At 40.4% G+C, this 14925-nt stretch overlaps 1 protein-coding gene across 6 annotated transcripts in view; it reads right to left on the bottom strand.

Moving 5' to 3' along the window:
- FGL1 (fibrinogen like 1) overlaps positions 1 to 14925 on the bottom strand; it is a 68571-nt gene that overhangs the window by 2628 nt on the left and 51018 nt on the right. For 3 of the 6 annotated variants that reach the window (XM_034771170.1, XM_034771169.1, XM_034771171.1), the window contains one exon: positions 14040 to 14163. In XM_034771170.1, coding sequence (XP_034627061.1) covers positions 14040 to 14163 — 124 coding nt within the window. Of the gene's footprint in view, positions 1 to 4159; positions 5770 to 11725; positions 14164 to 14925 lie in introns of those variants that run through there. The other 3 variants (XM_034771175.1, XM_034771172.1, XM_034771173.1) reach the window with 2 other exon arrangements.

The raw sequence follows: 14925 nt of genomic DNA, 5'->3' as shown, positions 1-14925 counted from the left end.
AGGGGAGTCCTCTGAGCTCTTTAAGTTTGATTACCCTGTAAGGTTAATTTCCATACTGATTTTACAGAGATGATTTTTACCTTTTTCTTTAATTAAAAACCTTCTTTTTAAGAACCTGATTGATTTTTCCTTGTTCAAGATCCAAGGGGGTTGGATCTTGATTCACCAGGAGTTGGTGGGAGGAAGGAGGGGAATGGTTAATTTCTCCTTGTTTTAAGATCCAAGGGGTTTGGATTTGTTTTCACCAGGGATTTGGTGAAGGTTTTTCAAGGTTTCCCAGGAATGGAATCCATTGAAATGGTGGCAGCCGAACCAGAGCTAAGCTGGTAGTTAAGCTTAGAAGTTTTCATGTAGGCCCCTACATTTGTACCCTAAAGTTCAAAGTGGGGATCCAGCCTTGACAAGCTCTAACAAAAACAAGAGCTCAAAGGAAGATTGAAACAACTCAGTAAATGCCTGTAAAAATATGTCAGATTCTTGGGCTTGCTGGAAGGGATGGGGCTAAAGGATGCTGTGGCAACACTGATATTATGCCAGGGTCTGACAGAGTTTAGCTCCTGTTGCTCAAAAAAAATCATGAGTACCTCTCAGAAAGAACGGTCAGACTAAATGAGCATGAATACCTCCCTTTCCCCCATTCGCCTTGATAGTTGAATTCCAATGCTAAAGAACGGGGAACATGTGCATTTGATTTGGCTCTTAAAACTGAACACAATATCGGTATGTATTGAATGTTACTAAGTAAACAATAAAGGAATAGAAAATTACTAACAAAAACTGCACAATAGTCACTGTCAGTATGCAACTTTGAAGAGATTGGATATGCAGCTCCAGGGAGCAAGTAAGTAGAAGTAATCTTAGGGTCTTTTCCTTTCTGGATAGCAACTCAAGCCCAAGGGAAGAAAATTAGAAAGTTTAAATACAGTTTACAGTGCAAGATAATACTGTACTAAAGAACCCGATTATCCTCTCACTTATAATTAGTGCATTTGTTTCTGTATCATTTCCCAGAGTCCTGAAGAAACTGTTATGGTTGGCATAGTTTCAACTGCCATGTGGACAGGGTCTAATAAAAGAGTTAAGTCTTGCTCACAGCTTACCTTTAAGTCATTAGACTTTACACACATGAACAAAACATAATGCTGTTTGAAGTTGGAATATCTGAATCCAAAAGGCATTGTTTTCTTGTTAAAGAACTGAAGGGTAAATGAGGATGAGCATGAAATGAAGTTAATGTATTGTAAAAGCACAGAATCCTCAAACTGGGATGTGATAAGATTTGTCTGTGAAATGGCACGTTGGTGATATTACATGTGTATAAATAAGTTGAGGTCCTAGAGTTCCTCAACAAAACTGTTGTAAGAATTTTTTTAACCTGGGCAAAACAACATATTATTCACAGAAATAGCTGGATCGTTTTAACTGAAACTTACCCAAGAATTTGAGGCAAAAACCCAATTTAGCATGGAAAAATTCTGCCCAAATAGTTGAAGTTTGTCAAATTATATGCAACTGAAAACTGTATTATAATAGAAATTATAAGGTAACCTTAACTACATGTATCACTACTTGTGCTGCCTATAATGTTTGTTACGGTTTGTTTTGTTGCACTTCATAAACAAATCTCTGACACAGATTATCAATCAGGATACAGCTTCAGAACATTTTGGAAAGGGAAGGCAGATTATTTGTGCAAGCTCTTTTTAAAACTTGCATCTTTTCTATTGCCATGAGTTTGAGTTAGAAGCTGGAAGGGGTGGAGGAGGAAAGTTCCTCCCTACTCTCTCACATGGTGCCCTGATTAACCACAATCTCTTGCTGAGACTCCTGTTAGTGGGTACCTGTCAGTTTTTATGGTTATCCACCTTCTAAAATGCAAGTTGTAACAACAACATGACATTTTCTAAAGTCCTGTGTGTGCTGATGGAATTCCCTGAAGGATCCCTCTACATCTGTTTTTTTCCTAGTTTATATGTATGCTTCAGAATCTGTGTTATATCATACAACTAGGCACCTTGGCTTGTACTTTTAGCTTTCAGCTGCCAATTATTATGAACAATTTACAAAGTGTTTTTAAATGGCTCCAGCAGGCAGAGCTCCTATTAACAGAGATACGATTGCTGGTTCTCTGCTACATCACAGTTGCACATGGACATAGTGGACAGTGGTGGCCAACAGGAGCTGGTTGCTGCTCCCTGATGCCCAGACACTTGGCCCTAGTGGAAGTTAAAGCAGAAAGAATTCTATTTCTACTACTAGCATGAGAGCTTAGGAGAGCAGCGAATCAGGAATAGCAAAGCTTGACTCCACTGAGCCCCCTTCTGCCTCCAACATGCCCTCAAGCAGGCCCTGGACTTGGACCCTTTTCCTACTTCTTGCGGGAGTGTAAGTGTCAGCTGGCATAGAAAGTTGAAGAGGGAATTCTCTAGGGGGAATCTTCAGCAAATTAAAATCCAGTTCCATGGGAAAATGTGACACTCTAAAAAAGATTTTGTTCTGATTTGGAAGGTTAGAAACTTTGAAATTTCCCACAAATTTAAATTCACTCTTCACTGCTTATGCAGTAAATCTGGCCCAGAAGGTTACATTCACCTCTAGTGTAAATAGGCAAAATGTTTCAATGATTTGGACCATTGATTTTGTTGAAAAACTCTAATGCCTTATAATCTGGATAAAATTATAAATTGAACATTTATATAGCACTTTTCCTCCATAGATTTTCAAGTACTTTACGAAGATGACTAAAACATTATTTGTTTCATATATAGGGAAACTGTAGCACAAGGAGTTTAGTTGACTTACCCAATATTATACAGCAAGCAGGTGACAGAGCAGGCACCAGAACCCATGTCCCCTGATTCCCAGCCCATTGTCTAACTATTGAACCGGATTGCCTGGCAAAATTGGTGTTTGTAGTATTAATTTTCTTTGTTATATTAAACAAATAACAAATGAGATCCACAGAATTAAACATTTACACATATTTTTGTAATCAAGCTATAGAACGTAGATTCTAAAGTTTTTTCCCAACCTTTCACATTTTGTGTCGTTAGAGAGAGGATTTTAATAGTGTTGATTCTTCATTATTGTCTCCAAACAGTTCCTCCCCAAATATAAATACATAAGCAAAATATAGTGTAAAGCTAGAAATAGAACTATTTCTATAAGTTAATTTTGGCTATCTGCAGGCTAAGGCATTAGTCCTTGGAAGGCCAGGAGCATGAAATGACAAATGCAAATTTATGCTAAAATAATCAGGCACTAAAATAAACAGTTCTGAAGTATTTTGTTCTCTCAGATAGTAATGGTGGGGTTTGTATAAAACATGTACTTATTTTTAGCAATCCATCTAGTGATGCATTATAGTTTAGAATTTATCTGTCACAACATTTTTGGAGATGCAATATAAACTAAAACCTCTTTGCTTTAATGATTGAATATAATCCCAGCTCTATGAAGTCTTCCTTTTGTATCAAGCATACAATTTGCTTGCATCTAAATTAGTTGGCCAGCAAGAAAGGACAGTGGAATCTTTATAAGCAGCTGACTTCTCTTGAGTCTCATTTTACATTTCTGGTTCCATTACCATTCAAGTGAAAGAAGATACTGTAGGTAAAATAGAAGAGGTGAGTAACAGAGACATGAGGGCTGCCAAACATCAGCTACTAGTGAGAGCTCCAAAAATACCTAAACACTCACTGGTATTACAAAGAACACAAGACACTATTCTCTTGAGGCATAGGTAGCACCTTTAAGAATAGCACTACAGCATTGTCTTTTATAGGAGCTTTTCCTGAGCAAAGGCTGTAGGATCAGTCCCAATGTTTCTCAATCTCAGTTGGACAAAGAGAGGCTACTTTTCAAGTACAGAACAGAAATCAATATCCATACAAACCGAGGAGACACATGGGGCGGTCACATGTCCTCCCCTTTAGATTGTGTAAGGTGACCAGATATCTGGATTTTATAGGAACAGTCCCAATATTCAGGGCTTTTTCATATATAGGTCCATAAAACATACTAACAATATAAATGCATTATTCCTTAAATATTTCCTATATATATCTCTTTCAATGATTATGAATCTTAACAAGTTATGAGATTTCTATAGGTATCTTACATGTTACTCTTTATGCATAGATATACTGTAAGACATATTTATGAGGTCTGAGGTGGGAGATGTTTGCTAAGAACAGGGGACTCTTTACCAAGGGATTTGTGTGTAATGGGACCACTGCCATATGTTTCCATGTTTCCATATAGTAAATCTGCAGCTTCCTTACCCCCCCTAAAAATCAGATATTTGTTACTGTTTTTTTTAATTTATTTTCTGTCAGGCAGGACATATTTCATAGTAAATAGCTCCATTTGTACATTTCCCCAACATCCACTTAGAACAGATGTGACACTATTGCAGAATTCATGACAACTTAGTGGTTGTGATGCTTTAACAAATCTCTAATGGCAGGAGACAAACTTCAGCTCATTTCACAGAGATTTAATAACATAACAACATCCCTTCTATCATTATGGGAATGTAGCCATTTTTTAAGAGTTGTTTTCAATTCCTCAAGAATGTTCCAGTAATCAGCACTAGATACACAGGAGTGATTCATAAGAGAAAAAGACACATAGTGAGAGTTAAAAATAAGACAAATAATATTACATCATTATGGACAGATTAATATGGGATCCTTAGGATCTGAGCCTGGTGATCTGAAGATCCCAATGCAACAATGAGGCAGTAAGACCTAAGTTTTAAAATATCCACTGATTTTGGGTGCCTGTTTTGACATCTCCAAGTTGAGCTCCAGGATACTGGTGAACTGAAATACCCCAAAAGCGTGGGGAATTAAGGCCAAGAAACTTTTTCTCCAATCTTCAGCTGTAGTGGAGCAGTGCTTAACTCAGCTGAAGAGGGATACAGGCAGTTTAAAGCCAGCATTGTACGCCTCAGGTCTTTGGGCCACTGAGGTTCTGTTCCCATCCCTGCTGTGAATCAGAGAAGCCTGAAAGGGATGTTTGGGGATCTGGGGAGTCCTTACCATGCACTTTTTCCCTAGTCACATGCACTTTGCCAGCAGCTGGGCTGAGAACTGGCCTGAGGCTCTGACCCTTTGAAAGAAAGATCAAAGGAATCCACAGGAAGTTAGTGGGTTAGCAGTGTGTAAGGGGGAGATAGTGGAAGTAATTCTAGGCAGTCAGTGGAGCTTCAGAGAAAAATCTTTGCAGGAAAGCTATAGGCCAAATTATGGTAGGAACTTTCCCTCCCTCCTCAGTGCACCACTTTCTCCCTGAAAAAATAAACAAACATGGCACTATGTTAGGTTTCTGACTGTAAGGAGAGGTTAGAAGGCAGAGTTCTAATGGATCTATGCCTCCCACTCCACTTAATTCATGCTGATTTGTGATTTCCATTCTTTCACTCTCCAAAGAGTTTAACAATTTGAAGAGAGAGGAAAACTATCAGAATAACTGCTAGTTCATAAACATTCAGACATTTCTCACAAAGGATGATTAAAGAGAGGACTTTTTTTGCTTGGCGTATTGCTGGTAGCTAGGATAGTGTTCTTTGTTCAATCATGAATGACACAGCAACACACTTATTATTTCTTTGATTGTTCTTTATTTGGGTTGTATAATTTGTATCAAGTGAAACAAATTCATTCTGCTCTGTGTTGTGGTTCCTATCTAATGATTGAACAAATAAACTGATCTTTGTTCTGTAATCTTGCATGAATACTAGACTGCTCCAGGACATGTTCAAACCTGTAGAGGAAATAAATTAATACTAATAGGCAATGCCAGACACAGCAAGGAACACTTAGCAGCTTGTGATTTCACTTCCAAATTGTACTTAAAAAAAATCCATCTGAACTCGTTCTTTAAAAAATAAAGGTTTTGCTTATTTGATAAGAAATATGGGCTCACATTTGAGTTAAAAACACTTTACTCATACATTTTAATGCAGTCCAAATTGATTATACACAAAGAAAAACATGGAAATGCAGGAGGGGGGGGGTTATATTTTATTTGCATAATACCATCAATATATCAGGTGCTTTTCAAGCAGCTAGGAGGAAAAGGTCCTGGGCCTCAGGAGGTTACAATCCAAATAAACAATGTGCAAACACATGAAAAAATATGCAGAAAGAAGTTTGCTTTGTGTAACCGGGTTGTACATCAGTCTACAGTACCTTTTCTCATGAGATTTCCAAAAGGGGAAGGGAAATGGCTTTTTCTGCCACTTTTGCGTTCAAATATTAGGAATATGTCCTAGCTCAGCTGACAAGTATTGTTAGCATTCTCATAAGTTAAAAGTCTGGATTTATCCTACAGCAAGCTCAGGAAAACTGCTGAAGATTTTATCAGCAAGTTTGGGAGCAATCTATTTTTTTCCTGCTAGAGAATTTACTATTTAAGCCTTCCATGTCTTATGTTTACATTAAGTGCAATTTGATCAGCCTCAATAGGGCTTCTTTGAATGCATTAAGTAATCTTCCTTCCTTTTTCCTCTCCAAAATATTAAGGGTAATTTCATAGTTATCTGTAATATCATTCATGGCTTGGCAGAGAATGAACCCTCCTCAACTCAGACTTCTGAAAGGAATTTGAGAATTCCCACAGGAAAGAATGTGTTCCTAACAGCTCTAGAAACCTACCTTTTTGTTTGCATTGGAAAAACAAGCTTTCATCTTCACTCTAATGATTCAGACTTATAGATTGTACATGAGGAAGATGCAGGATCACTTTGCGTTTAATGAGCAAATTGGTTAGAAATAACTGCTGGAGGCTCTTTTTTGATATTGAATATATCATATTGTACACATGTGTATCTTCCTGTCGTCTGTGGATTTTCTATGTGGCTGAACTGTTCTATACTAGCAGGCTGAAACTTCATTCAGTCCTGTGACTGGATCTTTTAAAATATTTTTTTATCGCTACAAAAAGAATAAGTTTAAAACCCACTGTAGAATTTAAGCTAAAGTTTATACTGCAGCATAGAGATGCATATGAACCACATCTCATTTATTTATAGGCTTTCCTCCAGCCCTTATCAGCCTGGTGTCTGAATGCCACACATTTGTGTATCTACTCTCAGCAGTCCCAGTGAAATAAAGTAAATGTCACACCTGTTTTACAAAGGGGTTCAATATCACACAGTGAATCCATGAGAGAGCCCAGAACCGAATCTAAATCTCCTTATCCCCAATCTGCTGCCTTAACCACAACACCTTCCTTCTTTATTTCCCAATGTATAGTGTGTGACACTAGAAGGAATTTAAATAGTGAGTAGCACTGAGTGGGGCAGGACACTGGCCACCAAGTAAAACCATGGAGAGATACATGAATACCCCTCCATGCCTATCCCCTGGGATTATTGCAAGAACTTTCACAGTATTGGCACAGGAGCCAGCAAACAGCTGAGATCAGGGGAGTTTGATTGGAAAGGAGAAGGGAGGCAAGCCCCTGTTCCTTAGTGGCAGAGTGTGTGTTCTCAAGAGTGTCTGCTTGCTTGCTGGGTTGCTTTCAGTTTGCAAAGTGTGGTAAGGGATAGTATGTTGTGAGAAAAGGATCACAGCTGAGCTTTGATTAGGGGACCAGGCTTCCCTAATCACCAGGCCTATAAAGGCAGCCAACTGGTCAGCTAGCAGCACATGAGCCAGCAAACAACTGAAAACGGGAATTTGGAAAGGGGGGGGAGGGGAATGTTGTGTGGGTTTTCTGTTGACAGATGCTTAGGAGGGGAGGCTCTGCTTGTTACAGAGGCAGCAGGGGTAGTGACCCCCAAAATGGATAAAACACTGAAGATGCAAGATGTACATTATTCTGGAGAGGGTACCTGAAAGGTGCTTCATTTGTATGATGTGCTGCCTGATAGATCTGATGAAAGAGAAGATCTCAGGTTTTGAAATGCAGGTAGAAACTATGGTTAACTTTTGACAGGGATTTAAGCAAATGATGAAGGAAAGGCCAGAGGAGGCTGAAGGGAAAACTCAGGACTTGCAGATGCAAGCTGGACTGGACAACTGTGAGGGTAGACTACTGGGTGAATTAAGTGGCTAGTGGAAATATGTACTTACAAGAACCAGGTAGAGGAAAAGACCAGCTAGTGCAGGAGACGGGGCTAAGGAATAGGTGTGCTGAGTTGGAAAATGAAGGGGAGAGAGTCACTAACAGAAGATGGGAGAGCAAGGAAGAATAGCTATCCCTACAAAAAGAGGGGCAGAGACAATGGAGATAACCAGAGTTCAGAGCTACAGGAAGACAGAGGATGACTCTCAGAAGATTGCAAGTGAGAACAGAAGACAAAACTATTTGCATCCAGAAGGGGCAAGGCTGGAGAATCACAGCAATACCAGGAATTCAAGAGCAGCGAATAAATAACTGTTACGAAAGATCCACACTATTGCCTGGGCGTGTCTTGAAATGCTCCTAGGGTTTATATAGGGCAGGGAGCCAATCAGGAACTATGGGGCTGCTGTCTGTCAAACTCTTGAGGCAGAACTTCCCATGGTCTGTGTCCACAGCAGGTCATGGAATGTGTAGTGTAAACTGGTTACAGCTGCTGCTGGATGGCAGCCTGGAGGTCTCAATTGCCTAGCAGCTCTACTGGCCTGAGTTCTAGACCTGTGGGGCCTTATCCTGAGGATAAGATTAAAGGTTTAAAGGATCCTAAGGAGGAGATTAAAGATAATCTAGGTATAGCCCACCACCTAAATGAATACTTGGTCTCATTTCCTAATAAGAGGAATGAAGAGCCTGGGCACAGTGAACAGGGTGTCTACTGAGAAAGAAGATGCATAAAAAGTGAAAATTACAAGATCCAAGATAGAAGCCAAACTCAAACAACTTAATGGACCAAATCATGAGCTGTGCATTGTCTTAATCTAAGAACATTAAAAGACCTGGCACATGAAATTACAAACCCAATAGCAGGATGTTTAATGAATCAGTAAACTCAGGGCCATACCCCATGGGAGAACTGCAAATATATTATCTATATTTATGAAAATGGGAGGGGGAGAAAGTGGTATGGGAAACTATAGTTTGACCTGAATTATATGCAAGGTCTTAGACCAAATTTTGAAAGACAGAGAATTTAAGGATATAGAGGTAAACAGTAATTGGGATAAAATACAACATGGTTTTACAATGGGTAGATCATGCCACACCAAACTGATCCCTTTCTTTGAGAAGATAATTGATGTTCTAGACAAAGGAAATGCAATAGATTTAATCTACTTGAATTTCAGGAAATCATTTGATACAGTTTCACATGGGAAATTCTGAGTTAAATTGGAGAAGATAGGGATTAATATGAAAATCGAAAGGTGGATAAGGAACTGGTTAGAGGGGAGACTACATTGGGTCATAATTAAAGGTGAACTGTCAGGCTGGAGGGAAGTTACTAGAGGAGTTCCTCAGGGATCAGTGTTGGGACCAATTTTATTTAACATTTTCATTAATGACCTTGGCACAAAAAGTGGAAATGTGCTAATAAAATTTGCAAATGACACAAGGTGGGGTGATATTGCCATTATAGAGGAGGACCAGAATATCATACAAAAAGATTTGGATAACCTTGAAAACTGATCGCCATATTTGGAGTCTGGAAGGAATTTTCTCCCAGGTCAGATTGGCAGAAACCCTGGGGGGTTTTCACCTTCTACTACAGCATGGGGCATGGGTCACTTGCTGATTTGAACTAGAGTAAATGGTGGATTCTCTGTAACTTGAAGTCTTTAAATCAGGATTTGAGGACTTCAGGAACTCAGCCAGAGGTCATGGGCCTATTGCAGGAGTGGGTGGATGAGGGTCTATGCAGGAGATCAGACTAGATGATCATGGCCCTGAAGTCTATAAGAACATCTGTTTTGTGGTCGGGGAATGAAAAGGGCAGGGCCTGGCCCTTTTTTTTCTTTTGGAGTTGGAGAGAATGTGTACAGCAGTTTGCATTCAGATCTGTGTTTTGATTAATATTTGCATAAGGATATATGAGGTTTACTCTTAGTTTCCTTAAATTAAAGATTTTTGTTTTAAATTTTTATCTTGATGCCATATGAATCAACTATCACCCAAATAAACACTCTGTTCTTCATCTCTATGGTCTTCCCCTTCCAGGTCACACATTCCATTACCCTGCCAGTAGAAGCAGGGCCAGCTCCGGCACCAGCTTCTACAGCAGGTGCTTGGGGCGGCTGCTCCGGAGAGGGGCGGCACGTCCAGGTATTCGGCGGCAATTCAGCGGACAGTCCCTCACTCCGCCTGGGAGCGAAGGACCTCCCGCTGAATTGCCGCCGCAGATCACGATCGCGGCTTTTTTGTTTTGTTTTGTTTTGGCTGCTTGGGGCGGCCAAAACGCTGGAGCTGGCCCTGAGTAGAAGCTGCTTGTGCTAAATCAGTGCATCTTCAAGTGTCCAAGTTCCACCACCTCCTTGGATGACCCTAACTACTTTCTGGACTGCACTTGCCAAGACCAGATCTCTGTCAAATAGCTTTTCTGCTACTGAACCTGCAATGAGGAGTTTGCTGGCAAAAGCAAGTCAGGCTTTTGGTACTTTATGTCTAGACATATTGATTGTGAGAAAAGATAGAATTCCTCTGTCATCATGGGGTGTAAAATGAGAATAACCTAGAACAGGGGTTCTCATTACAAATTTTTTGGTGGCCTCAGAGTGCTGGTGGCCACTCTGACAATTTTTCCTAAAACACTTAATTAACTTTAGGAAAAACAAATAAATATGTACATATGCACATCAAAATCATTGTAATTTATTTATTGCTAGCTAGTAAATCTTCTGGTGCTTACCCTGCCATCCTAGGGCGGAAGCCCGAGCCCCACGACCCCCAGGAAGGTGGGCAACTCACAGGCTGCCTGATCCTCCAAGGTTGTGCCACAGCTGTCTCCAGAGGAGGACAGGGCCCAACCCCTGTTAGCAGCCCCAGCCACCAACATCAAGGTGGCACATCCAGGAGCAACAGGGAGGGGAAGGGGGCAGCTGCTTTGCCCCCAATCACTGTCCAGGAGGTTGTGGCCGCAAGAAAAGCCCCTGGTGGCCACATTTGAGAAATGCTGACCTAGAGTCAACTTCCATTTATTTTGGAGGAGAATATGGGGAAAATCATATTGGCCACATCTAGCCATTCTGGCTTGTTCTAAATCCCATATGAATTCAACCTCTTCTACTCCCATGTCATCAGTGAATGAAATGTGACAAACTAGATGTGATATTACAGAATTTGCTTACTGTATATGATGCAGCTGCGATATATAGCTGACTAGTTTAAAGTCTGAGCTATGCTGAATGTGATGACAGAACAAAAGTGCTCAGATGATGGGCATGATATAAGGACCTAAACAGAACTGGCTAGAACAGAGCTTCAGAATAGAGAGAGAGAGATTATATTGATTCTAAAGAACATACCTAATTAAGCTTCTTTTTAAAAAAGTTCTGTCTATACTAACACCTCTGCTATGGCTTGATTCTGTAGCCAGTCAGTAACACTTTGGAGGCAACAGGAGTTCTGCATGAAAAGTGGCTTCAGCATCATCCCTGTATGATAGGTGGAGATGGTAATGACACCTCTAATTAAGGTTACTTGATACTTTCCATTATAAGATCTTGTTTTCTGCTGGTTACAACTTTGCCAAACTTCAACTGTTTGGGCTGAAACTTTCTATGCTAGATATCTGCCTGACGCTAACTTTTTTTTTTTTTTAAAGGGAGAAGGGCGGAGAGGGAAGTTTCAGCAAAAACACTTTAGCCATTTCCTAGAATGAGATTAGGGAAAAACACGTTGCCCATGTTAACAAAATTCTTACAGCTGTTCAGTTGAAAAGCTCTAGTATCTCTATGCTTTGGAATAGGAACTTGAAAAATACAAGCCAGGGATGTATCTTTTGCTCTTCCTTGAAAAAAACACCCAAATCTGGCCAAATTATAAGATTTTGAAATGTCTCAGTTTACACATGCTCAGCAGAGACTTTTGCAGCATCAGTTCTCTAATGACTCGGTTTGCCTTGGGCATACTCCATCTCAGGATTACAGGGGCAGAGTAGAACTTTGACTGAAATTGCTGCTTCTGGTTGCTGTGGCTGGCTGTGAGGATGAACATCAGGACTGAGAGGAGGAAGGCTCTCTTGTGCTCATGAGCACTCCCCTGCAGGCCCTCAGGCAGTGTGGGGGAAGAAATTTCCCGACTTAAATGCTGAAGGGACAAGAGCCAGATTGGGGACACAAGAGAGAGTAGAATGGAACAAGGACCCTGGTGGGGGAGACTGGGACTGGCTGAGCAAAGAGACTTGGAGTGGAAGCCAGGGGAGGGATGCTACTTTGAGATTGGATGAGGAGCCAGGGGGGTGGGGGAGGGAATTGAGACTGCCTGAGCAAGGAAACTGGGACAAGGAGTCTGGGTCAGGGGAAGACTGTGCCTTGGATGGGAAGCCTGGATGTGACTGGGCAAGGACAGTGGGAGTGGAGCGAGGATTCTGGGAAGATCTAGACTGGGACTAGTTAGGAAAGGATCTGCAAGGAGGGGGAGAGCCAGGACTGGAAAAGGAACAGGCTAAAAGGACAAGTGGCAAAAGGGGACAGTCTTGTTGAGGTGAGGGGTGGGGGTCACAAGGGTCTGTTACCTGTAAAGCATGCTATATTTCAGAATCTTGACTGAAAGTCAAGATTCCTAAGTCTCATCATTCCTCTGCTGTCTGCAAGTATGTATCTGTGAAACCCTCTGGAAAAGGGAGTGTTCCATTCCCTCTCTAGTCACTAGTTCACATAGAAGATAACTGCTACTATGAGTTACTCCATGAGCTCAAGTGGCAGAAGTCTGTGCTGTGGATCTAAAGGTTCCAACCCTGCTGGGAATCATGATGGAAATGCTGGGGGAGGGTTTCAGCTTTTCTTTAAAATTACACATACAAAAACTACATTAAAAGAATATTAAGTTTGCTAAAGCAAGCACTCAAAAGTTAGGAAGTGCCAGAATTAAAGTTGCCTATATAACCTTAATTTGGCTCCCCTGTATGTATATATTATGATACAGTCTTTAATTACAGGATCATACATAATATTTTCCACTGGACCCCTGCCCCATTCAATGTACAGCATGTCCACTCATAGATGCTGGAACTAAGGATGCTGGGGGTACAGCATGGTTTGAAATGGTTTCCATCACATACAGAGTTTACAGTTTGGTTCAATGGCTCTCAACATCCCACTATACAAATTGCTCCAGCACCATTAAATTGCTGGACATTCTGTAACATTCTTTTAATGTAGTTTTTATGTGTAATATATATTCACATTGCTTTTTAAGACAATATAGTGAATCTATTTTGTAATTTTTCCATTAAATCTTATGTATTGTGCATAGATTTAGATAGAAACGTTTCCAAATGAAAAAAGTCCAAAATAGTGTGGGCCAAGTTGGCAACCCTCCTGTTCTCCATTCCCCAGAAGGTACAAATTGCACCTGTGTACCAGCCTAGTCTCTTGTGTCCTAGGAATGGCCAGGTGATGTTCCCACTGCTGTCCTTCCTCAGAAGCTCTGGCATTGTAGGCTGCTTTGAATTCCACTGGGGATTCCAAAGGAGCCTCAACCGCAGAGGTTACAATAGCAGTGCACTCCTCCTTCCTGACCAATACTACTCACTTTTGGGGAAGTCCTGGCCCCCATTATGCCCATCAGTCAAGTGGAAGTTTCCCCTGCTTCTAGAGTTCTACTGCTAAGTATTCTACATGGGTGAAAGTTGCCATAAACCCTGGATGAACTTTGTCTGGTCTCTTTAGCAATCCTGTACACATTATTTGTATCTCCAGGCTCAAGGCCAGATTCTATTCTCATTTATACCCATATAACACTACTGATTTTAATGAAGTTACTCCAGATTTATAGAGGCATAAATGAGGCAGAGGAGGGAGGGTGGAGGGAGAAATCTGCCCAATTTAGATGGATTTGCTAAAAGATTAACTGGATGGATTATATTAACTAGATATTTAAACAACATTGGGTTCAAAGTCTGCTGGTCTGACCTTCATGACAACAGATTTCAGAGAATACCACCACCCATGCCATGTGTACCAAACAATTCCATTGTCTGTCTTTGCTGTATAAGGTCCTTTGTAGTACACACCATTCAGATTGGAAGTGTGACACCTGGTGGGAAAGAAAGGGAAAACAAAAACAAGACATTAATGTTAATTAAGCAAATCTGTTTTGTCTAAAAGCTTCAGGGATTTGTAGTTATTGCATGAGCCAAAAAAATCGCTATGTTGATGACAGTCTAGTTTGACAGCTGCAGGAATTTGCATTCGTGGGGCTCAATGCCACTAAACAATAAAGGCTAAATTAGCGCACAATTTCAAGGGTTCTTAGCGGCATCAAAACAAAAAGTGCTTTGTTCCTTGACTCCATTCCTTTAACACCATTAGTTCCCTGACATTTCACTTGCTAATCTGCTTCACTAAAGAATGTTTCCAGACTTGTTAAGATCATACCTAGCAACAAGGGTACGTGGCAATGAAAACTTTGTGAAAGGAATGTGGCATTATTCCTCTGTTTGTTATTTTGGAGCAATTACTCTAAATCCTGCATTTACTGCCAACACTTGGAGTTTCACATGAAAAAATAATCATCATCAGCTCAGCTATTAAACTACTGATTTCATATTTGTTGGAAAAATATGAAATCTCTCTACAAGTTAAATATAGGCATTCTGGCAATCCTCCAATAGCTGGATCATCTGACTTACTATTTTAATTGGCATCCTTCTCTGGCTCTCTAACACATTGCAACAGTATAAATTACATTTGTAACTGTCAAAGAAATATTTTGCTATGCTACAGCCCCTCTGCCTCATTAATTTTGTTTCCATGAAGGAGGATGTTGGGATCATTGTGACCATATAGACAATTACAC

This window comes from Trachemys scripta, chromosome 5, assembly GCF_013100865.1.
Source record: "Trachemys scripta elegans isolate TJP31775 chromosome 5, CAS_Tse_1.0, whole genome shotgun sequence".
NCBI lineage: Eukaryota > Metazoa > Chordata > Testudines > Emydidae > Trachemys > Trachemys scripta.
Note: the sequence above shows the minus strand (reverse complement) of the source record. Positions and strands in the feature narration are given on the sequence as shown.